Consider the following 13,118-nt stretch of genomic DNA (forward strand, 5'->3'; position numbering starts at 1 on the left):
TACTTTAAAACTGCAAGTTTGTACTTAACTTCAGCTTCTAATGCAGATGTTTGTAGCCAAGCAAGTCTCTCAGGAGTTGGGCATAAAATGCTCAACTCCTGCAGATACCTTCTTCCTCCTCTACTCGACATTGAACTTCTCATGTTCCCTTGACTTGGAGATATTACCACTGTTGGGGCAAGCAGTTGGCCCTTAATACTTGCAAGGACATGTACAATTTTGCTTGTGAAAAATCACTACTTGACAGCCACTGATTTTACTGCACTGGACTGTAAAATGTGGTCTTACCACAAGTTTTTAAAATGCCAACCCTTCCCCGAAGCACCTCTGCTACAATCAATGAACTACTACAAAAAAATGTACATGGGTCATAGCCTGTCAAGCTGTAAACACATTTGCTGAACCTTGTCACCTCTAATCAGGTTTTTACATCCTGGAATTCTCTCCACCCTTCTACCCAAAATTTAGGAAATCTGAAATGAGAATGGAAGGTCTCAAAGCCCTCTCAGTGAGAAAACAGAACTTCAGTGTTTTGCAGTTCCAGTGCTACTTGAACTACCCGAAAAGGCAACAGAACCATAATTTCAATTTGCTAAAGTTATAAAATCCTTCCCTACAGCACAAAAAAAAAAAAAAAGTCATGACCCCTCATCAGCCATTAATACATATCACCTTTCCTATCCAACATGGTCAGAACATAACTTACCAAAAGGTTCCTCATTTAGCCTAATTATTCATGCCTTCCAAGCACACTTTTCTTACTCAGCAGATGCGACTGAGGAACAGATGTCCATTTTATGCAAGACAGATTTCTACAATTATCTTCTTACTCATTTCCTTGCGTAATTGTTAGGTTTCCCCAAATGCTTCTGTCAGTCTATTTTTGCTAAGTAATACCCCATTTTTGTTTCATCATCCTTTTTGGTGTTTCACCATTAAGTAATAAATCTTTAGTGTGTCAGTACAGAAGCCACATCATCCTTTCCTCCACATGTATACATTTCTCCCACAAAAAAAAAAAACACACCAACAGCAGCACATCAACAAAAACATGCATTTATATATAAAGTCAATAGAGCAAGTGACTAAGTAGTAAGTGCTCCGATGCTAAAAAAAAAAAAAAAACAAAGATAAACCCAAACAGAAAGCTCAGACACGCTCCACGGCTGTGGATACAAAGTTCTCCGATACTACTTGGAATTGTTTTTAAACTCCAATAAATCCAATGGACGAAGTTTGAAATGAAGAAAGATTTATTGTGCAGAGTTAGGTTAGCGCCTTCACCCTGTTGAGTTTACTACTTGGAATTGTTTTTTATCTGAGAACTTTATTTACACCCACAGCCTTGGAGGGTCTCTCAGCTTTCAGTTTGGATGTATTAATATACATTTACTGGGGTACAACACTTCAACAAAACCAACTGCAGGTTCAGCTCATATAAGCTGAAACATACAACTCAACCAGAACCCTTATCACAGCTTCCGCATGCTCACCACAATACTAATCTCTTAGCAGATTGTTCCATACTTTCTCAAGTGAAAAGCTTCCTGCACTACTTTACAGACCTATAAAGTTTATCAACTTTATGTCATAATTCAGTACCAACTTACAACTGCCCAAAAACAGTGACTGATTAAAATTATTCTATTACCTCCTGGACAATGAACAGCTTTCAATACATACCTCAGCCATTGTGAAGATTTTGTACATCTCTGGAAGTATAACGGGTGCTACAAGAGGCATCTGTGTATCCGTTACTTCACGAGTGAATTCTGGAAGCAAACAATAATGCATGTAAAGTGTTCTCCAGAACAAATATTTAGCAGAACCACCATAAAATAACCTGAAATTAAAACATGCACTGGATGACATTCAGCTGCAAGTAGTATTACATCATACCCATAGGTCGCAAGCTTAAGCAAAGAGCTACTTCATACATTCCCTGCCAAGTTATGCTTACGTGCTATTTAAAATTAGGGGACAAATACTGTTCAAAAGAAAATTTTAATAAGTATGTTAAACTGCAGTAGTTAGTGTACCCCAAGTAAAAACGGACGGTTCAGCTCAGACTAATGTTGCATTGTATTTCTTCATTCACTTCAGACAGAACTTAGGATTAACTTAGTTTTCGTTTTCTCCCAACAATTCCCCCATTTGAAAATCCGGGAGGGGGGGGTATTGGCAACGTAAATGAAAAACATACATTAAACAGCCATTTCAGACCTTTCAGAGGGGGCAGGTATAACACTGCACTTCTCAATCATAACTACCAAAAAAGATTCTACCATGTGCTTTTCCCCACGTCCGACACCACAATTCACTGTGCAAGACTGTCAAAGAACAGATATACATGTATTATTAAAAATATTCAATCCCTACTTAACTGCTGTAAAGCACACTCTTAACATGGAAGTTGACACTGGCTGTCCCAACATACTGCAGGAGCTAATCAAGGCACAGTTTTTGGTGCACATTATTGCTTAAGAAGCAAACAAGGACAGACTTTTCAGTCAAAACTACCATCTGAGCTCCCTAACCCTCCCTCTCTATTCTTATGGAATAGTTGTCCTTTAATCCAATCCTTCATATTCAGTTATTCAAACTCCACTACAATCTGACCTCCACGCCCTAAATTCTTCACTAAACCACAGACACTCTTCCAAAACTAGTATGGCACTTGGAACCTCACAAAAGCATTAAAAATACATCCTTATAGATGAACCACAGAACTCAATAGTACTGGTACCTCAGAAATAACAGCATCCTTGAAATACCTAGTCTTACCAGTTGGACCAATAATTTGCATCACAATAAAAGACACCACAGAAACTTATTCTGGACCTTCCCCCAAACAGCTAGGACTACAAAGGAATCCTCCTTGCTCAACTTAAACATGTGCTCCCAGTCACAGCCACAATTAAACCTATCCATTCCGCACTCCATTAAAAATAAAATCTACAGATAAATTTTCAAGTCCCACTCCCCCAGACCACCACTGCACCACCCTCTCCAAAGCCATAGGGCTGCCAGTCACCTACAAGGATGGAGTTCCTCTTAAGGTCTTCAAAACCACTATCAGGTGACTTCCTGCACACATGCTGCCAATCTCCTTAAGGCCAATCCCTACAACCTCCATAGTATCTCCCAACTGATTCCATCATTCCAGACCTCTCAAACCAAAACTCACTATACCTTCCACTCCTCCATTCTCGCATCCAAACCGACTACCCCTCCTTACCTAAAAGGAATTTCCCCACTTTCAGATCAAATCACAAGAGATACCCCATCAAAATTCTGAAAACGAGTTTCCACTGGACACATCACCTATCTCCTGCCAAAGCTACATCAATTCCAGTTCCATCCTGTTCTCACCTGCTGCTTGCCTCCCACACTTTTCCTAAAATTAATCCGCCTTTACCTTTCTCTGTTAATATTTATTGTCTCAACTGTCTGCTTGACTCTGTACCTTCTGCGATTACGGTGAACTACTTTTTTTGTGAATTCTCTAGGCTGTTGCTGCAAATGTTTTCATGATGAATACACTACCCCACTAAAACATATGATGCACTGCACACAACTTAAGTGACAAAAATAAATAAAGCAGCAGTGTTTGACTAACAGTACAATTGGAATGCACATATATGTTGTCTTATGAAGGAATCCAGCTTCTTGGTCCGATTTCTCAATACCTGTGCTCTACTGCATATACTGCTTGGTGCTTCAGCAGCTGTACCCCCATTACCCTGTCACATCTCCTTTGCTTTTCGCTGCAGACATAAGAAAGTACTCCCATCATTCAACTATCCCCACCCTGTATAAAACTAAAATCACCCCTCTTAAAAAGACATCACCTTTCCCTCATAGCACTGCGGTCTTTTGACCTGCACAAATCTTTCACCTAAAACCCACAATATATTACCATCTGTTCATCTTTAAGGAACACTAGAATATAAATTAGACTACACAAACAGAAAAGTACACACAAAATAAGTCCCAAGGCACTAACAGTCCGATATGAGAAAGCAATCCCTAGCGACAAAACTGGTAATGGAGGAACATCCACCAAGGTGCCTGAAACGCTGGTATTGTTAAACTGAATATCAGTTTTTAAAAAGAAACACCTGTACTTAAATATGCAGAAGGGGTCCCCAAAAGGGGTTGCTTCAGTCTGATGGAAGTCTTGGCAGACTGCTGTCACAGACAAGTCTTGGAGATGCATTTCACAAGGTTGCAAGTAATGGGGGAATTTTAGTCACACTGGCTGTCTTTATAGTTCCCACCAAAAGGGATTAGCCTATAGGCAGCCAAAGTTACTGCAGGATAGGGGGTTAGAGTTGTGGGAAAATAGCCAGGTGCTGCATCATTGGCAGTATAAAAACAAAAGGCTGCTGCTGCAGTAAGAATGACAAAATCAAATTAAGTGATTGAGAGGGGTCTGATGGCAAGGTCAGCAGGGGGAAAAAAGTTGCAAAATATGGTAATAATCCAACCAAAGTCCCCTTCCTATCACCCAGACTCTACCCATTCTACTCTGTTTACCTAGTGTAGTCTCATCCTATCAAGTCTAATCTCAAAAGAAAACATCTGCAGAGTCTAAAGGTTACCAGACATCAGACCCAGTCTCTCAATAGTCTTGTTTTCTCCGTAATAGCAGCTACAGCCAAGCAAAGCTGGACAGAAAATGCCTCCGGTACACCACCATGTGCGTTGCAATGATTGGGCTGTCCAGAGAAAGAATTTTTTCACCAGAAACCAAATAGTCCTTTATCTACCAGGACAGCCATCTTAACTCACCGCTTCCTATAAAAGTATAGTTAGAGAGAAATCAGGCAAAAGAACTAAGATATTGGAAGCAAATAACTAGTGAGGGGAAAGGTAATAGAATGAACAAGATGCCAAGAATTTATCTGAACTTCTGGTTAGAGATTACCTTCAGAGGACAGAGAAAGAAATGGGGGTCCTAAATGAAAGGCCAGCAACAGTAGAGCTTTCAGTAGAGTCTAAATCAAAAGCTCCTGTTAAACAAGGAATTAGTAGAACATATGAAATATTGCAGTATAACCAAGAATCAGAGAAGGTTAGAAAGGACTGGGCACTGACTGGATATGCAATTCACAAAGAAACAATGGGGGGAGGGGTTTACATTTATCTCCCAAATATACAACGAAATCTAAACAAATTTAGGATTTTTGCTTGGAAATATTTACGCAGACATTTCTACACCAAAAGTAGACTCCAGAGAATTTTTCCTCCGGTAGACAGCAAATGTTGGGAGGTGTGATGGGGAATTAATTGGGAAAATATCTTCTGGAAGTGTAATTTGGCAGACTTTAAAAAGATTCCTTGCAGAGAACTCCATCAGAAATCCTAGGTGAGAAAACTGGTGTAACCAGGGAAATTATTTTTTCAAGCTATGGTACAGAATCAGAATTGCCTAGACATAGTAAGGCCTTGCAGAGTCTAATTATGGTAGCTGCCAAAAAAGGCAATTACTAGAAAATGGAAATCAAAGTCTAAACCAACTGTACTCTAAGTAGTGAATATAGTAGCAAAGATAAAACTTAACTATATCTTTAAAAAGGTAGGAGCAAGTTACATGGGAAAAATGGGAATTGTATGAACAATACATACAGGGGAGGAATAAGGTTTGAAAGGCGGCAGGATGTGAATGAGCTATGTAATGTATGAAGAAGGATTGGGTAGATAATGGCTGTATGTCTGCAACCAGCTCTATATGGTTGCCTAGGTCATAAGTGATAATTTTGTTTTAAACTAGAAACATTATTAAAGTATCACAGTATCCTGCAAGAGTACACTCATTCCAACAGTCAACATCCCCATGCTCCTGAGGGGAAGTACACAGTGTATTCATAATCTTATTTCTGAAATCGTATTAGAAATCCATGCCAAAAATGAAGCAAGAGGAAAAGATTCCATGATTTGTCAGACATGTAATGTAAAATGGAAACTGTGGGATGGAGAGAGCTAGAGCCAAGGAGAGAGTTTGCAAAAAGTTGTAAAAGACTTTCCATACATGTATTAATAATGTAAAATGCAGTGTGGCATTCATTTGGGGGAGGAAGCTTTATATTCAAGCCTTGTTAAGTAAATCAACTCATGGTGGAAAATGTGGAGACCAAGATACGGAACCTTTTTTTTTTTGTTTTTTTTGTTTTTATTTAGGTATTTTTACTCTGTCTTTGCTTTTAAATGTGTTCCCTACAGGTAAACAATTAATGCCATCTTGCACACAAGGTAACAGCACAGTCTTTCCATAGAAATCTGCAATCTAGTCATGTCTAATATTGTGAATTATATGCATACCTTGCATAAACTGTGCATCATCATAAAAGAGCAGTGTGTTAACCTCTGTATGACAAAAGTGGCCAACAGCTGACCAACTCTCCCACCAAAACCTTGGGTACATCCTGGGCAAGAACCCTTTGACAGCACTAGTAATTTGTCAAAATAACACTTAATTCATAAATCTGAGACGACTTCGGCATCCCACAGGCTAAAACTTCTAGGGGATTTCACTAGTTCTATTTTTACTCTTGAAATTGGCAACATTCAGGAGAAAACTACCATTCACTGCACAGCCTTCTGTGTATTTGATGTATGCTACCGTATTACACACCATCTCAGAGGAATTTACATAATTCATCTAAACAGCTACCAATTTACACACTTCCTCCAAGGTATTTACACAATTCATTTGAACAGCAAGAGCTGTACAAGATGGAAGGTCAGGCTGCTAGCCGCCCCTCTTAGAAGACATAGTGCTAAAAGGCTGACAAGACAAGGCATCAACTACCATGCTTAAAAGCAGCAAACAAATGCATCCAAACAAGCCCAGGAGTTGCAAATGTTGAAATACAGGTGCCCTGTAGGAAGGTAGCTGGAATAAAGAAGCTGAACCACAACAAAGTAAACTCTTCTTCAATACAAAATGGTGAGCGCTTTCGCAATGGTAACCATTGCATGAGACATCGGATGGGTTTCAACATGCTTAAAAGCAATCAACTTACTCTGCCCAAGTTTCATACATCACATCAAAATGTCGTACACTAAAGCTGTGAAATCTCTCCCAAAGCTTCCTAGCAAAAAAAAAAACAAAACAAAAACACAGTCGTGCATGCCTACCCCAGAGTACCCCGGAAAAAACTCAAAAATTGACCACTGAACTACAACATCAAAAGAAAGCTTTAGTGATGAGTGACTATTGTCGGGTCTGCACATAGATTTCCAAACGCTTCCACATACTTGAGAGCTTTTGCTGCCCCCCGCCCATGCTTTTTTTAGGCAAAGTTGAGTTGGGCATTCTAATTAATGCAGCAGTCCCAAACATCACATTAAGGTGTTGTCTCTCTTCTCAACTTAAGTACTAAGTGTATAAACACAGAGTGTATTCCCTACTCTTACTCCACATTCTCTACTGGAACCTAGGTTTCCACATGTTGTTCAGTTCCCATATCATTTTAACATTGGTTTCAGAAAACTAGTTGGTAAGCTTCACCAGCTGCTACTAATTTGAGTATTAAGTCTGCGTGGCCTTTGTCACTATTTGAGATATGTTCCTAAAGCTAAGAGTGTAAGCTTTCAGATTGCATATATACACTAGTTAAATTTTTTTATACTATTGTTTATGAATCACTAGTGCCCCTCTGCCTGTGGCCTTTGTCATGGCTGAAAAAAGATTTTTGACCTCCTTGGCCAGCTACCCAATTATCAGAGCTCTGAAAGGAGGATTCCTGGAGATTAAGAACCACTTCAGTTGTGGACTTCTGTTCATGTGCTCCCACAGTGGCTATAAACAAAAAGCACACTAATGCTAACAGAAGTGTCAAAGCCTACAGGGCATGAGAGGAATAGCTTTTAATTAGGAGTACAGATCAGTGTGCATATATACACCTTTAAGAAGCTATTAAAAGGGCTTGCAAAAGTGCCTAAATACTGAGCACATGAAAGTCTGCCATTTTGTAGTTAGCCGGTGAGATGCAAGCACGTATGCAAAGTCCATCTGTTAACTAGTTCATTCATATTTAATGATGATGCTATCCATTCTGATGTGTTTCTATGTATTAAAGCAGAGTTTAATTTTTGCTTAGATCTGTTGAAACTGTTGTCTCCCTGTTCTGAGAGACTGCTTTCCAATTTATCTGCAAATATACAGAAATAATTTTTTTTTGGTTTTAGAATTTGTACAGTTAGTTGTTGCTTGTACAGCATGCAGCGGTAGCGTTGTTGCCTCACAGGAAGAGGTTCTCCCTTTCGATTCTCTGCTAGAGTGCGGGGAGTGCCTTCTGTGTGGAGTCTGCATGTCCAACCCACGGTTGGGTGGGCGTTCAAAAGACATGCGTAAATGGGCATGCCTTCACTGAAGGTTAAACATCGAGCTGGCACCTTGGCGTTCGTGAAAATCTACTGCCAATCATTAGTGGACCGGAGTTCCACTGTGGCGACCCCTAACTGGGAAAAGCGAAAAGACAAACTGTTAGTTGTTGCTTAGATCTCTGTTGAAACTTTCCTCACCCACCCTCCCTATTTTTGGCTTGTAGATTATATTTGGTGGCTTTTGCAGTTGCCCACCTCACTGTAGATTTGATCTGGGACCAGTCCCCCAGTCCCATCTCTTTACCACATTCTACCTAATAAACTCTTTCTGCACTTTAGTCCTTTTTAATTTAATTACATTTTTTACACTGTATTTGGTCTAATATTGCTGCATACTCAACTGTGCCAGCTTCCACTGCATGTGAATTGCTTTTACTACTTTTTTTTTTAAACAGAAAAGTCAGCCCGTTTCCTACCTTTCCTGTAACTAGTGTTCCAGTTACAGAGTTGCTGTATCCAGGACTGTACACGTAAGCTTCTGAGCCCCCCCCCAAGCCTTTCTGTGTTGGAGGGAAGCCTTCTAGCTCATCAGTGGGAGTGGTAAGCACTAGGTAACCTATCTACCACATAAGGAGTGGTTCTGGCCCAGAAATTGTAGTTATTGGCAGTTTGGGCAATCTCCTCCATCTCTTTCAACTTTGATTTGAAAGCCGCATTTGCACTTGTTTCTGTCCTGTAACTAGTCTAGTGCAGATGAAGATTCTTAGTTTTAGCACTTAAATTTGCTTATTCGTGCTCAGCACTTGTTCAGAACTTGTAAGCACTTAATAAGGTACTAATTACTACAGCACTCAACTTTCCTCATTACCTAGAGGAAAACAGTTTTTGTACTTAATTTTCTCACTTGCTTAGAGAAAAACAGCTCTTGTACTCACTTATCTAGGGGAAAATAGTTTTTTTATTCAGGCATGTCCAAGGGTCAGCTTCCAGTGTTCTCTCCTGTCTATCGGATGAATCTGGGCATCTTGGAGCAATGTAGAAATTGCCTCATGTACACAAACAACCCTCTCCTCCTACCACCCAACACTACAACCTGTGAGAGATGCACTTATCTAGCCAAACTGGAGGTAAAGCTCTCTCCAACAAAGACTGAACTTGACAGTCATGAGGAGAAGGTAAACATTTGCACCACACCACACTCCTCACAAAGTCACTAAATCTACACCACCAAAATCCACACAGTAACATTTGCGGAGGCTCTCAGTAATAATCTAAGCAACACAGACCACCAAAGCAGAAACGCAAGCAACCTCCCATGCCCCAACACAACCCAAATGACATAGCCCACAGACTCAGTGTGCCACTCAACCACAGCCAATAAGGCAAAACAACATACCCAACACACTAGTCACAGGTGACTAATCAGGCACACTGATGTCCTACTCACCAGGCTAAACAAGGTTACTGCTAGCTGCCTGTCGGGTGCCAGGATCCACCACATAACCCACGCACTCAGGTCACTCCACAACAAGTAAAAGTGACTGTTATTGTTCTTGTTGGTGTGAATAACCAGAGATGTACCTCCCTGGACTACATGGAGACATGGAAGAGCTCTCCGATCTTGTAGCCCAGGCAGGTATGACCCTAGCCCCGAGTAGCATTCTGCCATCACCCAAATAATACCACAGTACAAGGACAAAATGGACTTCAACAATTGGCTAAGCTTCTGTTGTCATTCTAAGGGGATCCAGTATCTGTCTGCTGGGGATGACATGTTCGACAGACCACAATGCTTTGCCACAGATGGCCTGCACCTGTCACTACTTGGATTCCAGATACTGGCTAAAGCTCTTGCTGCCCCTATAATGCTTTTTTAGGCAAGGTTCAAATAAATTCACCACTCAAAATGCACTCTCGAGGCACTCCTTAAAATGGAGAACAGATATCTGTGCAGTGACAGACCTGGTTCAAGGCTCCAGACAGCACACCTGCACTACCAGGCTCCAACTCCTACCACACTTTTCGGCCATGTAACCTGGACCAAAACAACAAAGGCGGAGGTGTGTCCATATTCATTAAGGATATCCACACATCCAGGCTAGTTGCTCAGCATAATGCATCCGAGGTTATCCAAGTGCAATTAACCCTGGGCAAAACTGCAATCCAAATTGTAGCTTGCTACAGATCCCCCACCATGCCCCAGGATTCCCTCTCCTCTTTTCTTTATGTACTGGAAAATATTAGGGTTCAACCAAACACCCTAATAATGGGAAGACTTCAACTACCCCACCATTAACTGGGAAAACTACTAGTGTACTAACTCCTTAGCTCAACGCTTTCTGGAATTCATAAACTCCAATGCCCTGGATCAACTTATCCACACCCCCCATCAGGGGCAACAATATCCTAGACCTAGTCATTACCAACATGAGTACATGAGTGACCGGTGTTCCACACCTGAAATCAACTCCTCATTGGTCCGATCAGACCATAAGCTAATCATCCTTTATATACACATCTTGCCTCCTCCTCCCCCCATTAAGGAAACCACAGTAAAAAAATTTCTCCAAAGCCAACTTCATGCTTCTTAAGACAGAAGTGGTGAACTCCATGACAACCATGCAGATGGACAATACAGTTAAAACTGGTGAATCCTACACAAATGCACTCTATAAGCACTTACGAGTACATGGATCATGCCATCCCAAACAGAACCAAGACGCTATCCTCCAAAAAAAAAAAAAAAAAAAAAAAAAAAAAGCCAATCTGGTGGTTCCCTGCCATAAACAAACTGTACAACAGAAGGAAGAAACTGTTGCAAGATTGTAAAATCCCACGAGTGGAGGAGCTCCCTGGTCAGCCTCAGTAAGAAGCTGAGATCCCCTACAAGATCCTCCAAAGCTAGGTACAAAAAATATCACCACTAATTCCAAGGACAACCACAAAGCATTCTATAGCCATGTCAAGAATCTCGATGGCAACACCCAGACCTGCTCTGAGTCGCAGCATAATGGCAGGAAAATTACAGAACCAACTGATATTGCAAACATCCTGGCAGATAACTTTACCCCTCCCTCACCCCCTAAAGGGCCCATATCTATACAGGAAGAATGCAGAGCCCCTGTAATCACAACTATGCAGGTAAAAGCTGAAATCTCTAAAGCTAAAAAACACAGCATCCATCCAACCGGACAACATCCCAGGCAGTGTTTTACACTAACGTCAGAACAAACTGGCTCCCCACTTAAGCACCATGGCCAATAATAGCCTTGCATCAGGCTTTGTGCCCACTGAATGGCACACAGCAAGTTATCCCATTCCACAAAGGGGGAGCCACCAGTGATCCCAAGAACTACCGGCCTATTAGCCTGAGGAGCCTGGTCTGCAAGGCTATGGTTTATAGGTTGGTACTAGGCTATTTGCCCTAAGGCCTATGCAAGCCTAGCCATAACCATTCCCTGGAAATTCTTTCCCACAATATTTACTTCTCTGGGCCCCTGTCTAGCAGGGTGACTGACATGATCCCTGGGGTGAATTTCCCATCTCCCATCCAATCATCAAGGTTCCTTTTGAAGAGGGCCAATGAGGTGCTCTGCTTGACATGTATGGGCAGTCTATTCCAGAGTATGGGGAGTCTCTGGGTCAGGAACCTATCCCTCCAGCATGTTTTGTTCAATGTGATAAAGTTTAGATCTCTGGAGCGTGTGGCTCCGAGGGATTGGGATTTCTTTAAGTGGAGCATGTCCAACAGCTCAGGGTTTGACATGGCCTTGTATGTTAAGCAGAGATCACCTCGGAGTAGACGATATGCCACAGAGTATAGCTGGAGTTTTTTTTTAGATTGTCAGCATATGGCATCTGCTTTAGGCCTGTGATTCTTTTAGTGAGGTATTTCTGTGGCCTTTCCAGCTGTTGCAGAGGTCTTGTGAGGTACATACCAAATGGGGCATTATACTCTATAATGGGTCTAATGAGGGATGAGTACAGTGGGACAATGACCTCCTTTTTACTGGATGAAAAGCCCTTAGTGATGGTGAGCCATGTAGGATTTCCTAACTGTTGCGATGTGGTTATCGAAAGTGAGACCACTGTCCACTTGTGTCCACAAGTCTCTCATCACACTTTCGATGTTATAGTGTCCTGCCACCTATGTGGTAGTTCATTGGTACATGTTTTTTTCCCCAAAGGGGATGACTATACATTTCTTGGCATTAAGCTTGAGCCCATGGCTCTGGCACCAGGCATCTGTTTCTGTAAGGCCCTTTTATAGAATATTCACATCATTTGGGGATTCAGTAATGGCTCCCAGTTTGCAGTCATCTGCAATGTATCATGATGGAACTTGAAGACATTGGTAACCTCCAAACTCTGAATCCCACCCAGTTCGGGTTTGTCAAAGGCAGATCATGCCTCCTGAACCAGATCAACTTCTTTGAGGCAGTCACCAAAGCCGTAGATGAGGGTAAGGTGGTTCACACAGCCTGTCTTGACCTCACCAAGGCTTTCGACACCATCCCCCATTCTGGAATTATAGCTAAACTCACTAAACTAGGTATAAATCCCTAAGTCACAAGATGGGTTGCCAACTGACTCACTGACAGAACCCACACTGTAAAAGTTGCAGACTCCAAATCGGACCTTAAAGCAGTGACAAGTGGAGTACCACAGGGTTCTGTCCTGGGACCTCTCCTGCTTGGTATCTACTTCTCTGAAGTACAGGCTAACCCAGAAGGCCTCTGGCTAAGTTCACAGATGACTGCAAACTAGGAGCCATACTCAAGTCC

General features: G+C 41.5%; 1 protein-coding gene across 1 annotated transcript in view; it reads right to left on the reverse strand.

Annotated features, from left to right (window-relative positions):
- Window positions 1-13,118, reverse strand: part of IPO9 (importin 9) — a 1,198,493-nt gene that overhangs the window by 1,068,541 nt on the left and 116,834 nt on the right. Inside the window, exon 5 of the mRNA XM_044076674.1 lies at window positions 1,684-1,772. Within this exon, the coding sequence (XP_043932609.1) occupies window positions 1,684-1,772 (89 nt within the window). The remainder of the gene's footprint in view (window positions 1-1,683; window positions 1,773-13,118) is intronic.

The sequence above is a fragment of the Protopterus annectens genome, chromosome 7.part0 (genome assembly GCF_019279795.1).
Source record: "Protopterus annectens isolate FY-2018-M chromosome 7.part0, PAN1.0, whole genome shotgun sequence".
Lineage (NCBI taxonomy): Eukaryota > Metazoa > Chordata > Ceratodontiformes > Protopteridae > Protopterus > Protopterus annectens.